This window comes from Mycetomoellerius zeteki, unplaced genomic scaffold (genome assembly GCF_001594055.1).
Source record: "Mycetomoellerius zeteki isolate Tzet28-1 unplaced genomic scaffold, Tzet1.0 scaffold62, whole genome shotgun sequence".
Classification (NCBI taxonomy): domain Eukaryota; kingdom Metazoa; phylum Arthropoda; class Insecta; order Hymenoptera; family Formicidae; genus Mycetomoellerius; species Mycetomoellerius zeteki.
Window position 1 is genome coordinate 1,430,059 of NW_017257632.1, and position 21,061 is coordinate 1,451,119.

Sequence of the window (21,061 nt, forward strand, 5' to 3'; positions counted from 1 at the left end):
CCGTTGTCGAAGGTAGCGGTGGTGGTGGTCCGTCCTCCCTCACCTCTACCAGCATGGTGTTACCGCGGGAGCGCCACGTGAGACCCGGCACTAGCACGCATCCGCCATCGCCGGGTAGCGGCGACTCCGCCGAGTACGAACAGCCGCTTGTCGGTCATTTACGCTCCGCGGCCGACATCTCGCCGCCCCCTTGCATCGGTAGTCCGCCGCATCATCATCATTATCATCATCACCACCATCACGACGATATCTTTGCGCAGCCTGGCACCTCGTCCAGGACGACGAAGCTGCTCCAGTGTCCACCGGATGCCATCGAAGGCATGGACGAGTTATCCGAGGCTGAGCTCGAAGAAGTGGCGGCAAATGCCGAACTAATTTACGGACCCACCGCGACGTGCCGGGTGCACGGGCCGTGTAGTCAACAGCAGCTGCCGCCGCCACCAGAGTCCGCGCTCTCGATGACGTCGCTGCTCGACGTCGAGCCTGCGGGCCCGTCGCAGTTCCAGTTCAACGAGATCACCTGGGGTAGGTGCAGCCGAGGAATGCATTGAGGAAGAGCTCGTCTCTGGCGCGCGACCAGTTTCACCCTCCTCCTTCTCCTCCATCTCCTTCTCCGTTGTCGTGTTTCTTTGAGGCAGCTCGTGATCTAGGTCAAAGTCTGCCCGCCCGTCTGTCTACCTCGCCAAGATAATACTCGCCACGTTCTTGTGAGTGTGCGATCGCGTCCGGTGCATCTCGCTCGACGCCACGACGCCCAGAAAAACGCGTGCCTTCCGGCCGCCGCATGACTCGCGGACGCCCTCCTTTTCACCGGCTTTGGCATTTGTTGACGGAAATTGTCCCGGCTCCGCGACGTTTAGCGCATTGCAGTAATATAAAACTCTAAGTCGGTCACGTGAATTAATTATCGCGACTTTGTCCTCGCTAAAAGTAAGGGTTGCGCTGGTAGTAGTTGCTGTCGAGTTGTCGCTCGGTTTAGTGCATCTTTTTTTTCACGTCGTGTATGATGGATGGAGAAACTTTTTTCTAGCTATAAGCTATATCAAATTTATTCTGCCTAACATACCGCACTTTATCCGATCGCATTAATTTTAATTGATGACATAATTCACACTTTCCACCTTTCGCATTAATTTCATAGTATAATCATGAAAATAGTCATCTAGGTCTATCGATTCTTTAAATACATGCGTATTTTTTATTTATATAGATGTATTATGTATCTCGCATCATCGTCGTTTTGTCATAGTTTTTTGTAGCGTATTAAGTAACAAAGGCGATTATCGTTGCCGGTTGCTTCGACGATTAAATTTCATCTCTTTCTTTTCTAGCTTGCACAATCGAGGGCAACGATTTGTTGCGTTCATTAGAAAAAATAGAAAAAGCAGCTTTGCAATTATTGTAAGATTCTTATGACATGATTGATTTACACAATTTAGATCCAGTGAAGAAATAAGAGCAAGAGCAAGCATATCTTCTAAAATTTTCGGAGTGGAATCTTACTCTAAAAAGTGAAAATTGAGCTAATTTTGAAAAAGAGTAGCTCAATTTTCAATTTTTAAGTGTGAGATTTCACTCTTCAGAATAAAACTTACTTTAAAAGTTTTAGAGAGTATTAAAAAATTTTACAACAATTACAAAACTGCTTTTTTCTGCTGAACGTAGCCAGTGCATCGTCGTCTAATAGTTTAATTTAAAGCATGAATTAGAACTCAGCCATATTCGATGCCACTTGGCTGTATTCAGCAGAAAAAATAGCTTTGCCACTATGATGAGATTCTTTAATATGATTTTTTTGTACACACATTTAGATTCGGTAAGGAACTAAGAGTAAAACCAATCATATTAAAGAATTTTACAACAATTGCAAAGCTGCTTTTTTTTGCTAAATATAGCCAATGTGCATTGTTGTTTAATATGCTTAAATTAGAGCATGAATTAGAATTTAACCATATTCAACATTTGGCTGCATTTAGCAGAAAAAGCAACTTTGCAATTATTGTGAGATTCTTTAACATGATTGATTTATACATTTAGATCCAGTGAGGAAACGCGCGCGCGCGAAAAGCAATACCAATTATATTAAAGAGTTGTACAACAGTTGCAAAGCTTTTTTTTTCTGCTGTACGTAGTCAATCCATCGTTGTCTAGTATGTTTAATTTAGAGTATAAATTAGAATTCTATTTTCGACGCCAGTTACTCGACGATCTAGTTACGCGAAGGGTTTTCAAGTTTTAAGTACGATCTTTGTCGTTGTGCTTTCCTTCGCATGGTATATGCGCCGGTGCACTTATGCACTTACCATATTATAGATCCATGCTTCCAGTGTGCCACGCGTTGTCGTCGTCATCGTGGTCTTAGTATGTGCATTCTCCATACAGCTCGTTGCACGTATCCCCTACATTAGGGGTGAGTGTACATCGTATCGTCTTTATCGTCCGTGTCATCGATTCCCCTCCGCGATAATTAGTCCATGAATATTTCAAGGAATTGCGCTCACCTCTCGCGCCGGCATGTTCACCTCTCGTCCTGGGATCGTCGATACGCGGTCCGCAGTGAGCTCTCTCCCGTGTAACAAACGATTCGATTACGTATATTGTACCAACGGGAGAGCACCGATGGCCTCGTTAGCGAACTCGCGATGGTATGACACGCGTCGTATCCACGCAGCCCTCGCGGCTGCGCCTCGTCTTGTATTCATGTGATAGAGGCCCTACGGAGAGAATCGCTTTAGTAAGACGTGTCATTAATTTTTCCCAACCGATGGATTCCCTATCAAATTCAGTATCTAAAATTAACAGATCTCGGCGTTTCCATAATCCAGACATTTCAATTGTTAATGGACTGATAAATTGATTATAAATTGATTATAAATCCCTGTTTTAAATGAACCGATTAATGCGTTCGTTCCGCTTGCATAATTCTGCATTATTCACTTATGAATTTATTTGACCTGTGCACTTCATATAGACAGAATCGATTTAAATTCATTTAAATCTCTTTTTAGTAAATCTATTAACGAATTCGTGCTATTGATTGTTCTATAGGTCTATTGTCCATCAACCTACATCCGTCGAGTATCGCTCGAACCTGAGGATCTATTTTCGAGTTCTGCAAAAAGATCGGCGGTTTCACCTGATCGAAGCACGTGCCTTCAGACAAAAACCTTTTGTCCGCTTTCTCATTGTGACCTTCAGTAATAGTTTCTTTGGCTTTCTTCAATCTTCCTCTCAAATCTCTTCGCGGATCGCGATGCACCAGCTGGTTTCAAGCCGTTCAAGTCCGGGTAGCCGCTTTAAAGCATTAAAGCGAATAATCCGGAACAATTCGCGGCTTTAATTTTATTCTGCTCATTGACCGTGCCGGCTTTCATTTCTTTCCGGGTTTCATAAAGTATTATTTGCTTGCGATATGCGACACAATATACTTAATTGTATATTTAATCATCATTCTATTATACGCATCGCGGAATCCTTCTGATAAAGGGCTCATATCCTCGCTCGTCCTTTGCTAATTAGAATTTATATGGCGCTTGTGTAACCGCTCCTGAGCGGTAGGATTAAAGCCGACGGTGTCGCGAATAACGAGATTAAAAACGTTCGCGGGAAATCGTCCAGGACCTTCGGCGAAGGTTTTCGCACGCGTGGTTGCGTCGACTTCGCGGCTTTTATCGGCGCGAAGTGGCGAGGAAATTTAATCGCGTACGCGCCTCTCTCTTCTCTCTCTCCCTCTCGCGATAAGTGAGTGATAACGCGACGCTCGATGGCACGGATAGAATTCAGTGTTACTCGTTATCTGACCGTAACCGGAGCGATACTGACTAGGACACAGGCAGCCAGTACACACAGTATGTTGGACAACGAGCAACGAATCTCGATCGGGTTCCGGTACTCGAATTGCTTCCCGTGTAAGTTCGCATTCGACACTTTACCGATTTTGATATAAATCTTCCCTTGACGGGATGGAAGCGGGAGTGGCGTCGATCGACGACTCGACGTCTCGTCGACGAATTAAATACACAGTCTATTATAATTCATCGATCGCTTTGCTACTAGAAAGCATAATTTCGCAGCATCTTCCTCTAAATATTTCTAGCTTACCGGCTTTGCTATTAATTATTAACGTACTATACATAGACCGTTTCTTCATCTCTCTCAGATATCGTGTATCATAATCCATTAATCTTGTTAGATCTTTTTTAAAATTTAATTTCTTTTTATCAAATGTGTATGATACGGGACGATGGGGTAGGAAATGAGAAATACTGTTTGACTCGACAGTAGAAACTCCAGATTCATTTCCATCGTATTTCCAAAATTTTGTTGGACGGAAGCTGGAGAGAGGAGAACGTCAAATGTTTTGTCAGCAAAGCGAACGTGAATTCTTTCTGTTACAGTTTTTCCGAACGTGCCGCCTGCCCCCGGGATGCCGTGCCAGGGAGAAGACAGTGAGTGTGTTTACTGTTCATTGGAAACGTCTCAGTCGCCGGCCGAGTCGCGCAGCTCCTCGCTTGCGATCGATGTACATTAGCCATTGCGTACTAGCCAGCGAGTTCTAATTAACTGTCCGGTGGAAAGAAACGATTAGCGCGTGATAATAAATACGATGCGTAACTCCGTTATGTGCGGAAGCAGAAGAACCGTAGAAGGAACATTCATCTCTCGACACCCTGCTCTGTACCAAAGCTCTCCCTTTGACACGATTTTCAGTCACAATCTTCATGACATCGACACTAGCGTTACACATTGAAAAAGCTCCAAGGCTCCTGATCCTTCGGTGCAGCTACGAAAGATTGAACTTATATTTATCTTTTTACATATCACGTTTCGTGTTTGATGAAAGATTTATGAGATATGTCTTTTTAGTTTGTGAATTAACGGATAACGAGAAATTTTGATTAGTTGGAAGATATTTTTTCTAATAATATAGGACACGCAAAGATTGAATTACGTTATAATATTGTAATGATTGAATTAATTTTTAATGAACTAATTTTGTTTGAAATGGTTTTTCTAAATGCAAGATGAAGTAAAAAATGCACATGAATGCCGCTAATCCGCTGCAACGAGGAATCAGAAACCTTAAAACACATTCGTTTCTTATATTGTATAGTCGCTCGATAGTCGCCGAATGGCTACCAGAGATTTCATCGATGTCACGATGACCTGAGGAAACCTGGAAATCTGGAAGTAACTGCGTCAAAAATGCTTTTGCTTTGAGTCGCATGGCTTCAAGAGTGCGAATAATTCTCATCGAGGCTTCCTCAAGTCCCTGACATCGGAGCCGATATTCGGTGATCACTCGTGTATAAAGCATGAATCAAATCCGATCAATCGTAACTCTTCTCCGAATCCTTTAGAGTTGTACAAACTTACCATCATTCCCGCGCGTGTATTCATCGTCAACGCTGCATGAAACACATTTCGCACGAAATGTTGTTGTTTCCCGTTCGCATCGATTCGCTTCGTTCGTTGCGATGAAGCCGCACGTTGTTTGATTGCGCGATCGGTCATGACCAGGCGAAAAGGAGAGAGGATGGTAGTGTAAAATCAATTTACAAAATTATTCGAAATTATTAATATTCGACGACGAAACTTTATTACCAAAATAAAATTCCTGAACGAACCGACTGAAAACTTTATATGGATAATATAATCTACTATTATTCATCTTACAAGATATTATGTAAGTGTTTTTATAAAGAGAGTGCAGAGAAAATACTTGGAGAAAATTGTCTCCGAAATTTAAAATTATGTCTAGAGAGGATAGTTAAAGTTCCATTGGTTTTCTTTTTGTCAATAGAACAAGTCACAAAATAATTTAATTAATTACTATATTATAGAGATTAATATTAGTAGTTCATTTGATAATTAATAGATGCTAATTGTATTTGCATTATAATGAGGTTTCATCGTCATTTGACACAGATGGATCGCGGAAGTCAATCGCGGCGAATTGATCGATCAGTTGGTGCTTTCCATCATTGTGACATTTATGTTATTTCATTTTTCGAAGGAAGCATCTACAGACGTGGCGCTCGTAGATGGAGGAAGCTGTACCGAGTGAATGGCCATATTTTTCAGGCGAAACGATTTAATCGGGTAAGCATCATTCCATTTAATTATCATTGCGCAACCTGTATTTTATTCATCAGCCCCTGGTCCCTTCCCCTCGCCTCACTCTCTTTCATATGCAATTTTTGCGAAAGTAGATCTGTCGCAGGTGCGACGCGACTTGTGCAGAGCTCTCTTGTAGAGCACTTCCAACTAAAACTTGCTGGCTAGTGACTTCGTCGTCGACGAAGGGAACCGAAGGGAACATTACTCTCTTCTCTCTCTCTCTCTCTTCCTCCCTCCCTCTTTCCGATTGTGTTGCTGGAAATGCAAAGTTGCCGTCCTTACGAAACTAGGCTCACGTGCAAACTCTCTCGAGCTTGCTTGGCGCGTAATCCTCTCGTTTTCTTCTCATCCTCTTCCTTCCTCCAATGTACTTTACTTTACCTCAGCTCTTGGAAGAAGAGCATTTGCTGCGTTTAAGACCGGATACTTAAACTTAATTATCATTTGTCTTAGACTTCGGTTCCGGGATGTTTTAAAGTCGGAGCGTCGCATGTGTTTATCGCTGCGTGAGGTTTAAACGCTCGACTTCCACTTCGCGGGATGCCGCGATACACCTCTCAACATGGATAATTTAATAAGTAATACAATATAATACCCTTCGTTGGTTTTATTTGCAGAGGGCCTTCTGCGCGTTCTGTCAGGATCGGATCTGGGGCCTCGGACGGCAAGGATTCAAGTGCATCCAGTGCAAACTGCTCGTGCACAAAAAATGCCACAAGGTGGTACGCAAGCCATGCCTGAGCCAGCAGCAACAACAGCAGCAGCAGAGCGCAGAGTCGCAGACGATCGACAGAAATGGCGACCAACAGCTTGATCCGTATCCATGCGGCCCAGCGACTCATCTCGAGGATGAGGTCACGGAATCGCCAATTATTGAGGAGCATTCGCGCGATCGTAAGATAACTTCATTTAACATATTGATTATGCGTTATTCAACATTTTTCATAGTAAAAGAATGAATGATATTTTTATAGCAAAACAAATAAATTATAATTTTCTGCCTGCGGAGATATTGTTGCAGTAGGATTATTAATATGTGCAAGGACATAATTCATTTATACCATTTTGGTATTAAATAATATATCTCATGCATTTTCTAACAATTATGTTAAAAAACATATTTATTTTATATATGATTAGAAGATATCTTTTTAAATGATCTCTTTCTATACTGTTGCATTTCTTTTATATTATTAATACATTTTAATATTATTTATTTAATATTATTAATACATTTTTCATGTTTACGATTTTGTAGGAATTGGACGTGAGGAAGGGGAAGAACTACCATTGGACACATTGAACGAGGGTGATACTTCAAACGACATGCAACGGCAGTATTCGTTGAACGACTTCGAGTTGATTAGGGTGATCGGCCGTGGTTCCTACGCAAAGGTCTTGATGGTGGAGCTGAAACGTACCAAGAGGATTTACGCCATGAAGGTAATCAAGAAGTCCCTGGTGACAGACGATGAGGACATCGATTGGGTGCAGACAGAGAAACACGTATTCGAGACAGCCTCCAATCATCCCTTTTTGGTGGGCCTACACTCCTGCTTCCAGACGCCTTCGCGTCTGTTCTTCGTGATCGAATTTGTACGTGGTGGGGATCTTATGTTTCACATGCAAAGACAGCGCCGTCTTCCTGAGGATCACGCGCGGTTTTATGTAGCTGAGATTAGTCTGGCGTTAAATTTCCTACACGAAAAGGGTAAAAATTCTCTCCTTTTAACAAATTGATAGAAGATGAAACATGCAATTAAATTTAATAATCGTTCATTTTCAGGTATCATATATAGGGATTTGAAACTGGATAATGTATTACTTGATCACGAAGGGCATGTTAAGCTTACGGATTATGGAATGTGTAAGGAAGGCATCCGAGAGGGCGACAACACCGGTACCTTTTGCGGCACTCCCAATTATATTGCTCCTGAGATTCTACGTGGCGAGGAATACAGCTTTTCAGTGGATTGGTGGGCTTTGGGAGTTCTATTGTATGAGATGTTGGCAGGCCGTAGCCCTTTCGATCTTACTGGCGCGGCCGAAGACCCAGACAAAAACACCGAGGATTTCCTATTTCAAGTCATTCTGGAGAAGACCATACGTATACCGCGATCCTTATCCGTTAAGGCTGCATCTGTTCTTAAAGGATTTCTTTGTAAAGATCCGGCGGAAAGATTGGGTTGCGGAAAGAGGCCTTCTGGTTTCCTCGACATTGTCGCTCATCCTTTCTTTAAAGCAATTGATTGGGAAATGGTAAGTATCGTAAATACAAAAGCTGAATCAATTAAAAAATCTCGTTAATATCTTAATCTTCTTTAATTTCGCAGCTGGAGCAAAAACAAGTTACACCACCTTACAAGCCACGTTTGGATTCCGATCGCGATCTCGCAAACTTCCCACCCGAATTTACGGATGAGGAAGTCCGTTTGACTCCGGATGATCCGTAAGTCATTACAATTTTCTAAATTTATATAATTTAAAAGTTTAATGAAAAAAAATTTTTATGAAAATTTATATGAAGTTATTATATCAAGAAAATTATCATTATCAAATAAATTTTGGATGCAATGTTCACACAAGAAAATTTTCAGGAAACAAATTGAGAAGATCGATCAGAGTGAATTCGATGGTTTTGAGTATGTGAATCCTCTATTAATGTCACTGGAGGACTGCGTGTGACAAGAGCCACTTTTCATTGTGCAGCGTCACAATCAAGACCAGCAGCAGCAGTATCAACTGCAGCAGTGCTACATGTATGAGTTACAAGACAGACTTGCAAAACTTCGTATCGATCCCCTACTTCCCGTTGTCGGCTCAAGCAATCAAGGTTATCACAATAACGTATTTCTAATGACGTACTCGGAGGAGAATGAGAACGACAATAATTATAACGAGCATCATCGGCTACCGCCACCCTTCCCCTTCCGATACGAAAGTCCGACATACTCTCGTTCTCTAAGTATTACAGACGTAACTTACAACCCAGGCAATAATAACGCGATTGTTAATAATTATGACGAGAACGACTATGACGATATGGAGGATGAGAATCCGCGAAAAGGTCTCCTGAAACAGATATTTTGCCTTCCATTAAACTAAAGCTCGAGCCGAGCTTCTTTATTAAAATCTTGTGTCCACGATGCTAGAAATCGCTCCGAGACTTCGAATGGAAAACGAATTGATAAATTCATTTGAACAACATTTGAACAATTTGGCCAATTGATCAATGCGATTGGGCAATTCTTTTTCTGAGATCTTGGAGTGATTTCCATCGAAAACACAAGGCTTTAAAAGGATAAGGTTGCCTCCAATTCGATTACTCGATACGCATTTTTGTAGAAACAACTCGAGACTTACAGTGTCGTCGGATCGTAAACGTCTCGTGTAGTACATAGTGTTAAAAAATATGAAAATATTTAATTCAACCTAAATATATATATATTATATATACATATATCTATCGTTAAGTTAACTTGTTCTCTTTCACACATGGTGCTGCGAATAGACATGTTGATGGGTAACGTTACTTTCCGCAACCTTTAGTTCGAAAGCTAAAGGTGAAAACGTACCTGACTGCTTTGATCGATTTTTTAGGTATTTTTACAGTACCATTTCTTTTGCGCAGCGGATTGATATTCCCAAAGTATTAATGACTAACCATTCCTTTTTCTATATATGATTACATTTTACTGCAACATTGACATATTCTAAATGTATGAGATGCGAATAATCTGAGTTCTAGATTAATTACATTGTGGAAGAGTAATACCAAACATAGTAATAGCCTCCTTTCTTTTTCGTTGACTAGTTCTTACATGTACATTTTCACTTAAACTCGCGGATAAAAGATAACGCGGATAGTAATAATATCGAGACATTGCTTTTATACGGACATTCCTATGAACTCGATTAAATCGATAGTCGTTACACTGGTCACTTTATAAAGGGCCATCGCGTATTTTTTGTAGCAACATTCCAATCATTTCTTTTCTTCGAGAAATTCCGTGTACTCGCTGTTAGAGATAGAAAGATAATACGCAGTAACAATAATTTTCTATGAAAAACGTGGTTTTTTACTTAGAAACGTATTCTGGAAATATTTTTTACTCCGCAACAAGCTAGTTGTATTTACATGTCTATATTAATAGTGTACTCCTCGTCCAAGTGTGAGAGAGTATATCGATTCCTATAGCATAATTAGGACAATTTTTATAGTTTTTCAAAGTAATATCGAGCAAATGTACAACCAGGCAGTTGGAGTACTAAAGACTAGTTTATCTTCTTATTGTTGAAGTTACATAGAGATCATCCTACACAATATTCCCTGGCTATTTATAAATTCTAATGATTAAGACGTGCAATGTCCACTTTAACTTTATTCTAAACTAATCGCAAACAAATTTTGAAACGTATTACGTCACAAGTATTAACCGTAGAAGTATTGCTGAGAGCCGCGTGGGACATTTTGCTAGATTAACGTACGGCTCATAAAGTTTAAGAGGATTGGGTGATAAAATGTTTTACGTCGAAACGCAGACGTTCGCAGAATTAAATTATACGTAGACGAGAATATATCGTATGTATTAGAGCTACTGCGCATGATTTTTGTTCCGACGATTATAAGGATTACTGTTAAAGACGTTTAAGAAAAAAAGAGGGACGAGTAAGACAGCTGCAAAGATGTCGAATTATCCACATCTTGTGGATATGTAAATGTGAAAAGTATTTAACGTAGGGATGTCACGCGAAAAGATGTTAATGAGACAAAAGATACATATATATGAAATTTACATCACATAAAAGAGGGATGTAACTAAATCTCGTAATTCTTTCCAGATTCTCTCGAGCGTATGCAAGTATGATAAAACGCAGATAAATTAGTTCCGACATTAGCTATCTTAAAACACAATCAATGTTACACGATACTGTATCCGGCGTAAATGCGACGACGCATTTACATAAAGAAGAAACTAAGTATCGTGTAACTTGCATTAGAGAGAATATGATGCCAACACTCAACATCTTAACAGTATCGAATGATACGAGTATTACGCGTTGCAGAACTTACGTGATTTTTCTTTTTTTTCAGCGACGAACCGCACTATCTTATCCTTGTGTTCGTTATCTTTTTTCCGTAAAAACGTGTGGTAAGCATAGAGAAGAACTTCATACATGAATTCCTATTGTAACATAGCGTATGAATTGAATACGTGTTATCCGCTGTAAATTTAATTGTTGCAAAGGCTGCTATTATTTTATATAAACTACGACGATCCGCTATTTTTTATAGGGACGAGTCTGACGACGAATGCAAGAGAGATAACTATAAAAGTATTCTAAATAAGGAGATCCTTAGCGCTGATGGTATCGAATAGTATGTTACAGTATATAATATCGGTAATAATATATAAATATATTCACATACTGTTGATTTTCGGCACCATATACTGCAGTTAATTATTTAAGATACGCTTAAGTATTTGTTAAAATCTGTATATCTTCTGGCGCGAATATTGTCTTTCCACGAACGGAGCACGGTGTTTCGCGTAACAATCGACATTGTTGAAGGATATAGAAAAAAAAACGGGTGGAGTTGTGTCACCTATGGTCAATTGATTGTGCGTCGCACCGAACTTCGTTTACAAGTTTAATACGTGGCACAGTAACGCAGAATCGCATGGAATATATTCCATACTTTGTATCATATTTTATATTCCTTTTAAAGGATCATACAGAGCGAGTTGTAGAAAAAAATATTGAGGCATTTTTTTTTTTACTTTATCGTCATTGATTATAAAATTTCCATGTATTTGTATGCTTTTGTTATAGGAATTTACGAAATGTTACATAAGCTATTTATACTCGGATACCCGAGGATCTCGGATACTTAAATGAACGGAGAGATACGTATTCTATGAAAAGATATATACGCGTATTATATATTATATATATATTTAAGTTAGAGCTACTTAATTTAATTGGATCTAATACATCGTTGAGAGAGAAATTATGCAGACTTTCTGTATATCCGAGCCTCGGATATCTCAAATACGTTCCGAAAGTACGAGAAGAAATTATTAGATCCATGCGAGCAAATATTATATGAAATATAAACTTAGGGGAGTGGTGTAAGAGTCAATCATCTTCGTACTTCCTGGTATGTGCGATCTTTTTATAGATCATGCGCGTGCATGAAAGAAGAAAGAGAAAAAAGTCAGGCAAACGCTTTACGACTAAGAATTTATTACTGCTTAATGATATATTTATCGGATAATACATATTCCTTCGGATAATTTTTACAAACATTTCCAGGAATTGAGGTTCTTGCTTTTTATTTTATTCTATTTTTCAACGTTTATCAGTTTAAATGCTAGATTTGACAAATTCTAAGATAATGACTACGGATATAATTTTTCTTTAATACCACATAGCGTGATTTTTGGATTCTTATTTTATTTTTATTTCTGATTCAGTTTTATAATTTTTCATTGTGCAGTATAACGTAAGACATCTTATTTTTTCTCTTGATTATTTCTTATAACATTATTATGTACAACATTATCATATAAGAATACGACGTTAAGATTGTTTTCTTTTCCCACTATGTGTACTCAATGTGTATATATAATTATATTTATGCATGTACATAGTGTCAAAAGATACAGGTACGCGTACTGATAAATAATATAACACAGAAAAGTTTATGAGAAATTATATATATCGGAGCTGTAGGTATTTGTAACATATTAACTCTGAAAACCGACAGTGACATTATAGTACAATAATTTCGAACACGCATCACTCCTAATGCTCAGTTAGTCTATCGTATGATTATGAAATTATAATGAGCGTAATCTACATGATCCCCTTTTTTCTAATAAATCTTCCATATTCTCTTTTTTTTTTATTTTGCTCTACATACTTTGCTCCGGATTAATTTACATTTGATCGCAATATACGTGTTATATGTTTATATTGCAGATACAATATTGCTTGATTTTATAAACGTAACTTCATTGCAGAAAATATTTTACCATATATATATTATATCTTTACTGAGAAAAACATTAAAGTTTTAACATAATTCTATTATATTATTTCTGTTTGTAACTCGGCGATATTGAGACTGTCTTTATTTCAGTGTTGAAAAGAACGATACAGTAAGATGATTATTATAATTATGTAATTATTATATAAAATTATATATACATATATATAATATTTATAGATAAAATTGAACAGTGGTTGCATTTAATCGTTATAGAGTACAAGATATCAAAAAGCAGAAGGGACGCTTATATACTTTAGGATTTGTTACACAATCTAAATGAGAATATAAATTAACGAGGTGCATTCTGCCCTCGTAAGCAGGCCAGGAGAAAGGTCTCGGAGAGTGGATATTAATTAAATATGTCTCGTTTCGCAGAATTAACGAGAATCGATTATACGCGTGCCTTCCCTTGTCTACGACGACAAAGTGCCGCGCGTATGTTATCGACGTATTAACAATGGCCTCATAATTATTACTGAATATATAATTGCCGAGTATATTTAAAAATTGTATACGTTATTATACATATTGCTGTTGATAGTATTTTTATAAAGCTTGACTTGCGTTTTCCGAATGGGAATTAAATTGCTTCTCTCGAGTGCATCCTGTGTGCATCATGTGAACACATGACAGGCTACCCATCCTATGACTGTAGCCGCGATTAATATCTTCATGAACCGACGAAGATATATGATGATATGTGATTCTGTTCCTTTGAAGTGTTACGAATAAAATAATCCTTACGTGCAAAGGAATTAATCAGTTATCTCTCGCTCCACCACAAACGCGGCTTTTGCTTCACTTGCTTCTCGTATGCTCAAAGAAGTATAATTTTTTATGAAAAATACTTTATTCCATCCTATTTTTTTTAAACAATATCTTTTGGCTTTTGCCTATTGTATATCAATAATTCAATATTTTTATTTCACTCTGAAAACGCGATGTCTGATAAAAGAATTTGCTAGCAAGATAGAAAATAAAAGTAGCGTAAATCCAAGATTCTAAAAGCTTTTTTCTTTTTGCTTCGTACGAATATAGTCTACATCTTTCTTTTTAATTAAGGATATATTAGTTTCGCGTGGTGGTGAAAGAGGTGTGTATTAGTTAAGTATCCTTGACGTTTGCAAATTCTTCTATATCGTTAAATTATCTCGTTAAAATAAAAATGTCAAATTATAATTGTTGTAACGTTTGGGGCGATACATCTCAGAGGAATTGTATTGTCAAATCGATATTGTGGTAATTGTGATAACGTTATTGAAGATTTATGTGTTGTCGAATTTTATAGAAACTAAATTGTAATCAGGTGTGTTTTTATTGCGAAAGATAGATATCGTTTTAGGTAAACCTCGAAGTGGCCAACACATGAGCTCAAGTATCGATTATGATTTATGCGCAATTTTTCATCGGCATATACAATCATGCGAGCGTAACGATGTGCGTGCATCGACGCGATGAAGTCCTGTTTATTCACAGCCGTGATAAATGAGGTCTTCGCTGCGATCGAAGGCGATTCATAAATTTTCATACGAATCATGCGGGAAGCTTCCCGATCTATCCATCCGATCTATTCTAACATAAACTAATACATATCATGCGACATACAACTATGTATATTATTATACGTTATAAGGCCAGTTCGGCGAGCAATTTTCAAGTATGACCGATTCATTTTTCATTCCGATCCACATGCCATGGAATTAAAATAAGAGACAGATTGAATTGATTCCAATTAAAATGAACTTTAAATTTTATTTAAATTTCTTCGCATCAGCGATTCTTAGTCATCCAAAGTTATCATCTCGTATTTGACCTTGACACTCGCGAACTGGCTCATTCATATTCCCGCATGGGTAACATTAAAAAAGTTATGCTAAACGATTAAAGTGTAAGTTAGCATAGGTTACATATAACTCTAATTAAAGTGTACATTGGGCTAAATCGATCGCTTAAAGCATCAGCCGCGAGAAGCGAAATTCTTTTCGGTGTCTGTTTATTCCAGAACACGCTGCGCTTTGGAAGGACAATTTTCGAAGTGGAGAAGACATCTTCTCCGGGCGATGCTCAAGTGCGATTAAAGAAGGAGTATAAGTTTGTAATTATACCGGCGGCTGGATGCGATCGCGACGAATTGTAATCGCGAATGTAGTTTCTTACGCAGTGATCGCAGATTGATTACGATGGAGTTTGTATAAATGTATATAGAGCGACATTATAATCGAGAGAAGATATATAAGCGAAGAGTTTTACGTTAGTGACGCAGTGAATTTGATGCAGTGCAGCGTTATGCAATCTGACGCGGCGGAAGTGAAATTAAACAAGTACAGACTATATATGTAAACGCAACGTATTATATGATGATAATACTAATAATATAACAACAATAAATTAGACCGATTCATTATACGCACTCGTAACTTTCTGTCGGAAAAGGGTATCCTTTTTTTAGCCTAGGAAAAATCGCTATTGGTATTGAGCCAACAATTGCAGAATAGGCCGTGACACCATTTGCACAGAGGACTTCCCCCATATAAAGTCGTAATGATTACAGGTGGTGTTAATAGGAGTCTTATAATGAAATACGAGGCTGTTGAGCTTCGCAGCCAAGAGCTCCACGTCCTTGAATGAAATTTATATCACATTAACGAATTATGATTGATGTTAACGAATTTTGATATTATATAAATTATAAAAAGGGAGAGAAATTAATATTTAATATATTTAAGGTAAGTTTCTACAAAATTTGATTAAAGCAAATTCATCTTTTTATAAAAGGAACATTTTTTAGTTGCACATGGTGTACCTTCGTAGTTGCTAGCCAATCATCGTCGCTACTAAAAAGAGCAATTGGCGCAGTGATCTTTTTTAATTGATAATCTGGCGGCGTCGTTGAATTGTACATCTGAAGATTTTTGTCGACGTTACCGTAGTCGTATTGTCTAAAGCGTCCTGAAGCATTTTGAGATGTTTCCTCAAATTCCTCGGCATTATAATATACAACACTCAATATATTTATCTTCTCCTTTTTGTATAATTATCATAATGTTACCTTCAAAGATATCAGAAGGTTTGCGGGTTATCGCCGTATTTTAATTAACATTAGCAATGGGTAAAAATATGGTGATAACCCGCAAACTTTCTGGTATCTTTGAAGATAATACCTGTGAAAGCTAAAAAAGCATTATAATGTTACCTGTATTAATATATCCTTGACCGTAATGCACGAGTTGTTTCCAGGAAGCTCCTGCGGGCACGTGGCCTATGATGACCGTCAGGTACTCCTATCGCAACGAAGAAAAGTTCGATCAATAATACAAATAAAAGAAGCGATATGGGAAATCGAAATCGACGAATGCGTGTCGTTTATTCTTACTGTATTTAATTCCGCACGACTGAATCCCGCGACCAGAAACAGGATATTGCTGCAAATGAATTGCGTGGACGCCGCTCTCTGACAGAATAGGTTCGACACGAATTTTGCCCAATCGGACCGTGAACGAAATTCTGGATAGCCGAAAGTTTCGCCGACCCACTGTAAAAGAAATGAAAGGAGAAATGAAGTCGACCTCGAAGTTCATCAAATGCTTCGACGACGATTCTCTCACCACGCCGAAGTACGTCAACTTGGCGAGTTTCCGGACAGGTCCGCGAATGTTGCCGCTGAAAGCTGCTGGCGCTAGACCGATCATCAGAGTAATCTTCGAATTGTATTCGGATTTTTCCGACGCCATCACCCAGAACTGCGTGGTACCTTCCGAATGTCCGACATAATAGATCTTCTCATACCCCGTAGTGTGCAAAACGTAATCGATCATTGCGGGAAGATCGTAGATACCAAGTTCATGATAACTGAAACAAATGCAAGTTTCCTTGCAATAATCTTTGTGATATATATTCTAAAAGCTTAAAATTTATACTAAAATTAATATTTCTTTAAAAAGTACAAATTTAAGATTAAAAATTAAATTTTTAATTGTGATTTATATATCATTTAACGTTGTTTAAATTAATTAGGCTTAATGTTTCGGCTTTCGTTTACGTTCACTGTACAGTTTGCTGTACAGCTCAACGTTGCTCCGTTTTAAAATAAACTTTTTTATTTCTATATCTTGGAAGTGTACATGAAGCGTATTTGAATGTTCCGTGTACTCTTTACGGAACGTTTAGGAAGCGTAGACGAAGTATCAATGAATGAAGTGTTTAAGAAGTGTATCGATACGCTCCATGCACTCTTTGCGGAGTGTTGTGAAGCGTTTGGGAAACATTAATGAAAAAAAAAATATTTAAAATGTGTGGGAAATATGACAGATGTGTTTCGGGCACACTTTACGGAGCGTTTGGGAAGAGTTCAGGGAGCGTGTAAGAATTATTTAAAACCACTTATAAGAGTCAATGGAAAGTCGATGAAGTGTTTAAGAAGCATTAAAATTCTTTGTTCACACTTCTTTGACGCTTTGACAAGCTTTACATTTTCATCAGGGTAACTAATAGTCAATTTAGTACAATAATAAACAAAATAACTTTTAAATAATAAAAATATTTTTTTCGTTTTAATTATAAACAAGAACAGGAAATGTGAAAAATAAACAGTAGTCGTACAGCTAAGTAAAAAACGATAAGTTTAAAAACCTCAGATAGCACACGACGCCCAAAAAACGTTAACAAAGCGCTACTGTGCTACTAATTGTGGTATTTGGTCAGCCGTGATAGATTTAATGTTAATATTCTTCTCTTATTTGTCTTAAATGTAATTTTATGTAATTAATATTCTTTTCTTATTTGTCACAAAATTGCCACTAATCCTCTGTAATATTTCAGCTACCTGAAATCCCAGAAATCTCGATCGGTCGGCGACAACCAGGTGTGATTCCTCGAATAAATGTTGCCCCTATTGTTTCCAAGCCATACGTCGTAACCTTCATCGGCTAATATGTACGCTAGAAAAAATTCTCTATTATATTACCTTATCTAAGCGAATATCAAAATTATCTTCTTGCACTAATATTGTTAATACTTTTTATAACTCTATAAATATGAATAAGGATCCACCTAAAGACTTTCCAGGACCCATAAGGACCCAATCGGCGGAGCTGCCTCCCAGACCGTGCACCAAGAGTATCGGCGTTTTTATCCTGGATTTCGTTTCCTCCTCATCCTGGCCACGCGGTATTCGATGTAGTTGAAGAGCATAGCCGTCCTTCGTAACGATACTGTGAATCTCCAAGGGATATCCGTATTTCGTCACCAGTTCTGGCTGCGAATAAAAGAATACATGTCCATTTACTGGAAAGGGTACGGAAAGCTTGTCCTTTTTTATTTCACACATCAATTAGATGTCGATCATTTAGATATAGATAAGATGAATTTAAGAAGATGATTTTAGAGGATGAGATTTTCGAGAGATGTCTATTGGCGAATTCGATTAGTACGCACTGGTACATATTAAAGCCATTATACACTGATTTTATTTGAGTATAAAAATGAAATGCAAATATTTGCGAATTATGAAATACATATTTTACCTAACAGTATAATAAAATATATTGAGTATTTTCACGATTTAATCGATTTCTATGTTTATTTATAAACATATCTTTACGTTAAATCGAATTCGCTATAATAAGATGTGTGATGTATCAATTTAATCCTTTAAGCCTATTCTACAATATGCTCTTTGTTTCCTATTTCTTGCTTTTTACCTCTTGCTTTTTTCCCCCTTTACAACCGTTTTATTGACAATTGTATTTTTTGTTAAGTATTTCCTGTTTCTACCGAAGGTCGTAAACTTTTATCTCGGGCGACATAAAGCACAAAACCGGATAAGCAAAAAGACAAACTGCAAAAAACAAGAAACAAAACAAAAAGCACATAAACCAGATAAGAAGCAACAAAATATAAATTTAAAAATAAAAAAAACAAGAAACAGGAAACAAAAAACACATTGTAAAATAGGCTTTATCTTAGGCTAGAAAACGAAGAAACAGGATAAGAGGTGAAAAAACCAAAAGTAAGACGCAAGAGATAGAAAGCAAAGAGCAATTGTAGATTAGATTTTAGGAGTTCTGCACAATAATCAAAAAAATAAAGAATATAGTCGATTATGTATGATAATCTTAAAACGAAGTGAAAATTACAAAAATTAGCAGTAATGCTAAAAAAACTAGTTCATCAATGGAATTATAAATAAATTGTAATAAATTCGCTCTCTTTTATAATTTTCATCTTTCATCACTTTTAAGATATCCCAGTTTTCTCCTTTGATTGTATACTCTCTTCAAACATCACCGTTCATATCTTACTTTCTTTTCTCCAAGAATGCATCTAAATGCCAAGATAAACACTTCAATGGAAAGAGTAGGTAATTACGCAAACCAATTTAACATGACATTCAAGATACAATCTGTTGTTGCAGCGAGGTTCATTATGTCACAATCGTATTATAAAGAGAGCCACGAAGAAAACACTCACCGTCGTGAGCTCGATGTCGGGATTGTCATCAGGTTTGACGAATGTCGGATTCGCCAAAGAGATGCAGCAGCACAGAGCAATCGTCGTAACGAAAATCCGTTGGCGTCGTTGATCCATCATCGACGGTATCGCGGTGGTGTACGTCTAACAAAGAGCCAAAAATCTCGCTCACGGCAACATTTTATACGTATTACGGTGAAATATGTAGAAGATCCATGCCGCGCGATAACGCCGCAACGTCTGTCCGCTCGCTTGCTCGCTCCCATCCTCGCGACCCTCGAAGAACCCGGCCCTCACTCGAGAATGGAAAGTAAACTTCGTGATTGCATACCAAATTAGTGGATGGATGCAATTTTTTCAAACTTCGCCAATCGCGCGGACGAATATCTTCAGGATCGAGAGACTTCATCTCTTCGAGAGATACGTATACCTTGACAAAAACAACGAGAGATACTTTGAAAAAATCACCGCAGATCTTAAAGCGCTAAAATATTAAAAAATAAATGTTAGACCAGAAAACATAAAGATTAAACGTTAAACATGAAAAAGTAAATTTTAAGCTAGAAAATGTGAAGATGTGAAAATGAAGAAATTAAATGTGTTTAACTAGTAATATTTATAAATATCAACTCCAGTCTTATATTCGAAGACGAGGTCTTTTAATTCTGACCGTCTGGAAAATTCATGAAGAAATTTACGGAGCACATTCAACCCAGTAAACGAGAATGGATTGAAATGGATTGATATTTTCAAAAATACGGATTCAGGAATGATAAAATGAATGCTTTTCAATTTTGAATGCATTTTTATTTATTTATAGAAATTGCATGAAGCAAATGTCTATGCCTTTTCAATACTGAATGCATTTTTATTCATTTATAGGAATTGGAGCATATCTCTATGCCTTTCAATCTAAAAATAATATTAGCTTTTTCTGTGCACTGTTCAATTAAAAATTTTGAATAGGAAATGCAGTTTTTCAACCCAATTGCATCCAATTGAATCTAATTGTATCCAATTGAATCCAAAAAAAGTTTTCGCTATTTAAAATACGCATTCGGATAGACAAAATTTCAATTTATTTTAATCTATTCTCGTTTACTGGGAATTTAACGCAGTTCTCCTTCCGATATTTGATTTTAGATAATAATTCTTTCATTCTAATTCTTTATCAAAATTGCGATAGAAGGAAATAATTAAATCCCGTGAACCTATAAAATGTTAAAAATTGATAAATTAGATTTAGGATACATAAAAAATGCAATAATAATATCTAAAAATGTAAGACTAATAGAGACGTAATAATATAAAACATTATAAGTTTAAAATGTAGAATAATAAATGACAAAAAATAGAACAATTATATTAAAGACCCAGTAAACGAGAATGGATTGAAATGGATTCAGATTTTCAGGA

At 37.4% G+C, this 21,061-nt stretch overlaps 2 protein-coding genes across 6 annotated transcripts in view; one reads left to right on the forward strand and one right to left on the reverse strand.

The window, feature by feature from the left end:
- aPKC (protein kinase C iota type) overlaps positions 1–8,889 on the forward strand; it is a 14,393-nt gene extending 5,504 nt beyond the window's left edge. For 3 of the 5 annotated variants that reach the window (XM_018457360.1, XM_018457361.1, XM_018457363.1), the window contains 7 exons: positions 4,398–4,448; positions 6,017–6,102; positions 6,738–7,014; positions 7,379–7,831; positions 7,907–8,379; positions 8,454–8,569; positions 8,718–8,889. In XM_018457360.1, the coding sequence (XP_018312862.1) occupies positions 4,398–4,448; positions 6,017–6,102; positions 6,738–7,014; positions 7,379–7,831; positions 7,907–8,379; positions 8,454–8,569; positions 8,718–8,805 (1,544 nt within the window). In that variant the 3' untranslated portion in view covers positions 8,806–8,889. Of the gene's footprint in view, positions 526–3,813; positions 3,909–4,397; positions 4,449–6,016; positions 6,103–6,737; positions 7,015–7,378; positions 7,832–7,906; positions 8,380–8,453; positions 8,570–8,717 lie in introns of those variants that run through there. The other 2 variants (XM_018457365.1, XM_018457364.1) reach the window with 2 other exon arrangements.
- Positions 8,890–13,251: 4,362 nt separating this feature from the next.
- Positions 13,252–19,967, reverse strand: LOC108728667 (lipase 3). The gene is made up of 8 exons (XM_018457387.1): positions 19,646–19,967; positions 18,227–18,431; positions 18,000–18,114; positions 16,783–17,026; positions 16,551–16,709; positions 16,371–16,458; positions 15,981–16,126; positions 13,252–15,796 (listed from the first exon to the last, which is right to left on the reverse strand). The coding sequence occupies exons 1-8, from the start codon at positions 19,763–19,765 to the stop codon at positions 15,641–15,643; spliced, it is 1,233 nt and encodes a 410-aa protein (XP_018312889.1). The 5' UTR covers positions 19,766–19,967; the 3' UTR covers positions 13,252–15,640.
- Between the last annotated feature and the right edge of the window lie 1,094 nt (positions 19,968–21,061).

Bases quoted from the DNA above. Each gene is read 5' to 3' on its own strand.
- LOC108728667 (XM_018457387.1), bottom strand. From the start codon at position 19,765: ATGATGGATCAACGACGCCAACGGATTTTCGTTACGACGATTGCTCTG. The intron at 17,027-17,999 runs GTAGCTGAAATA...CATTTGTTTCAG, and splicing joins CGAGATTTCTGGGATTTCAG to TTATCATGAACTTGGTATCT. The intron at 16,710-16,782 runs GTGAGAGAATCG...TTTCTTTTACAG, and splicing joins AGTTGACGTACTTCGGCGTG to TGGGTCGGCGAAACTTTCGG.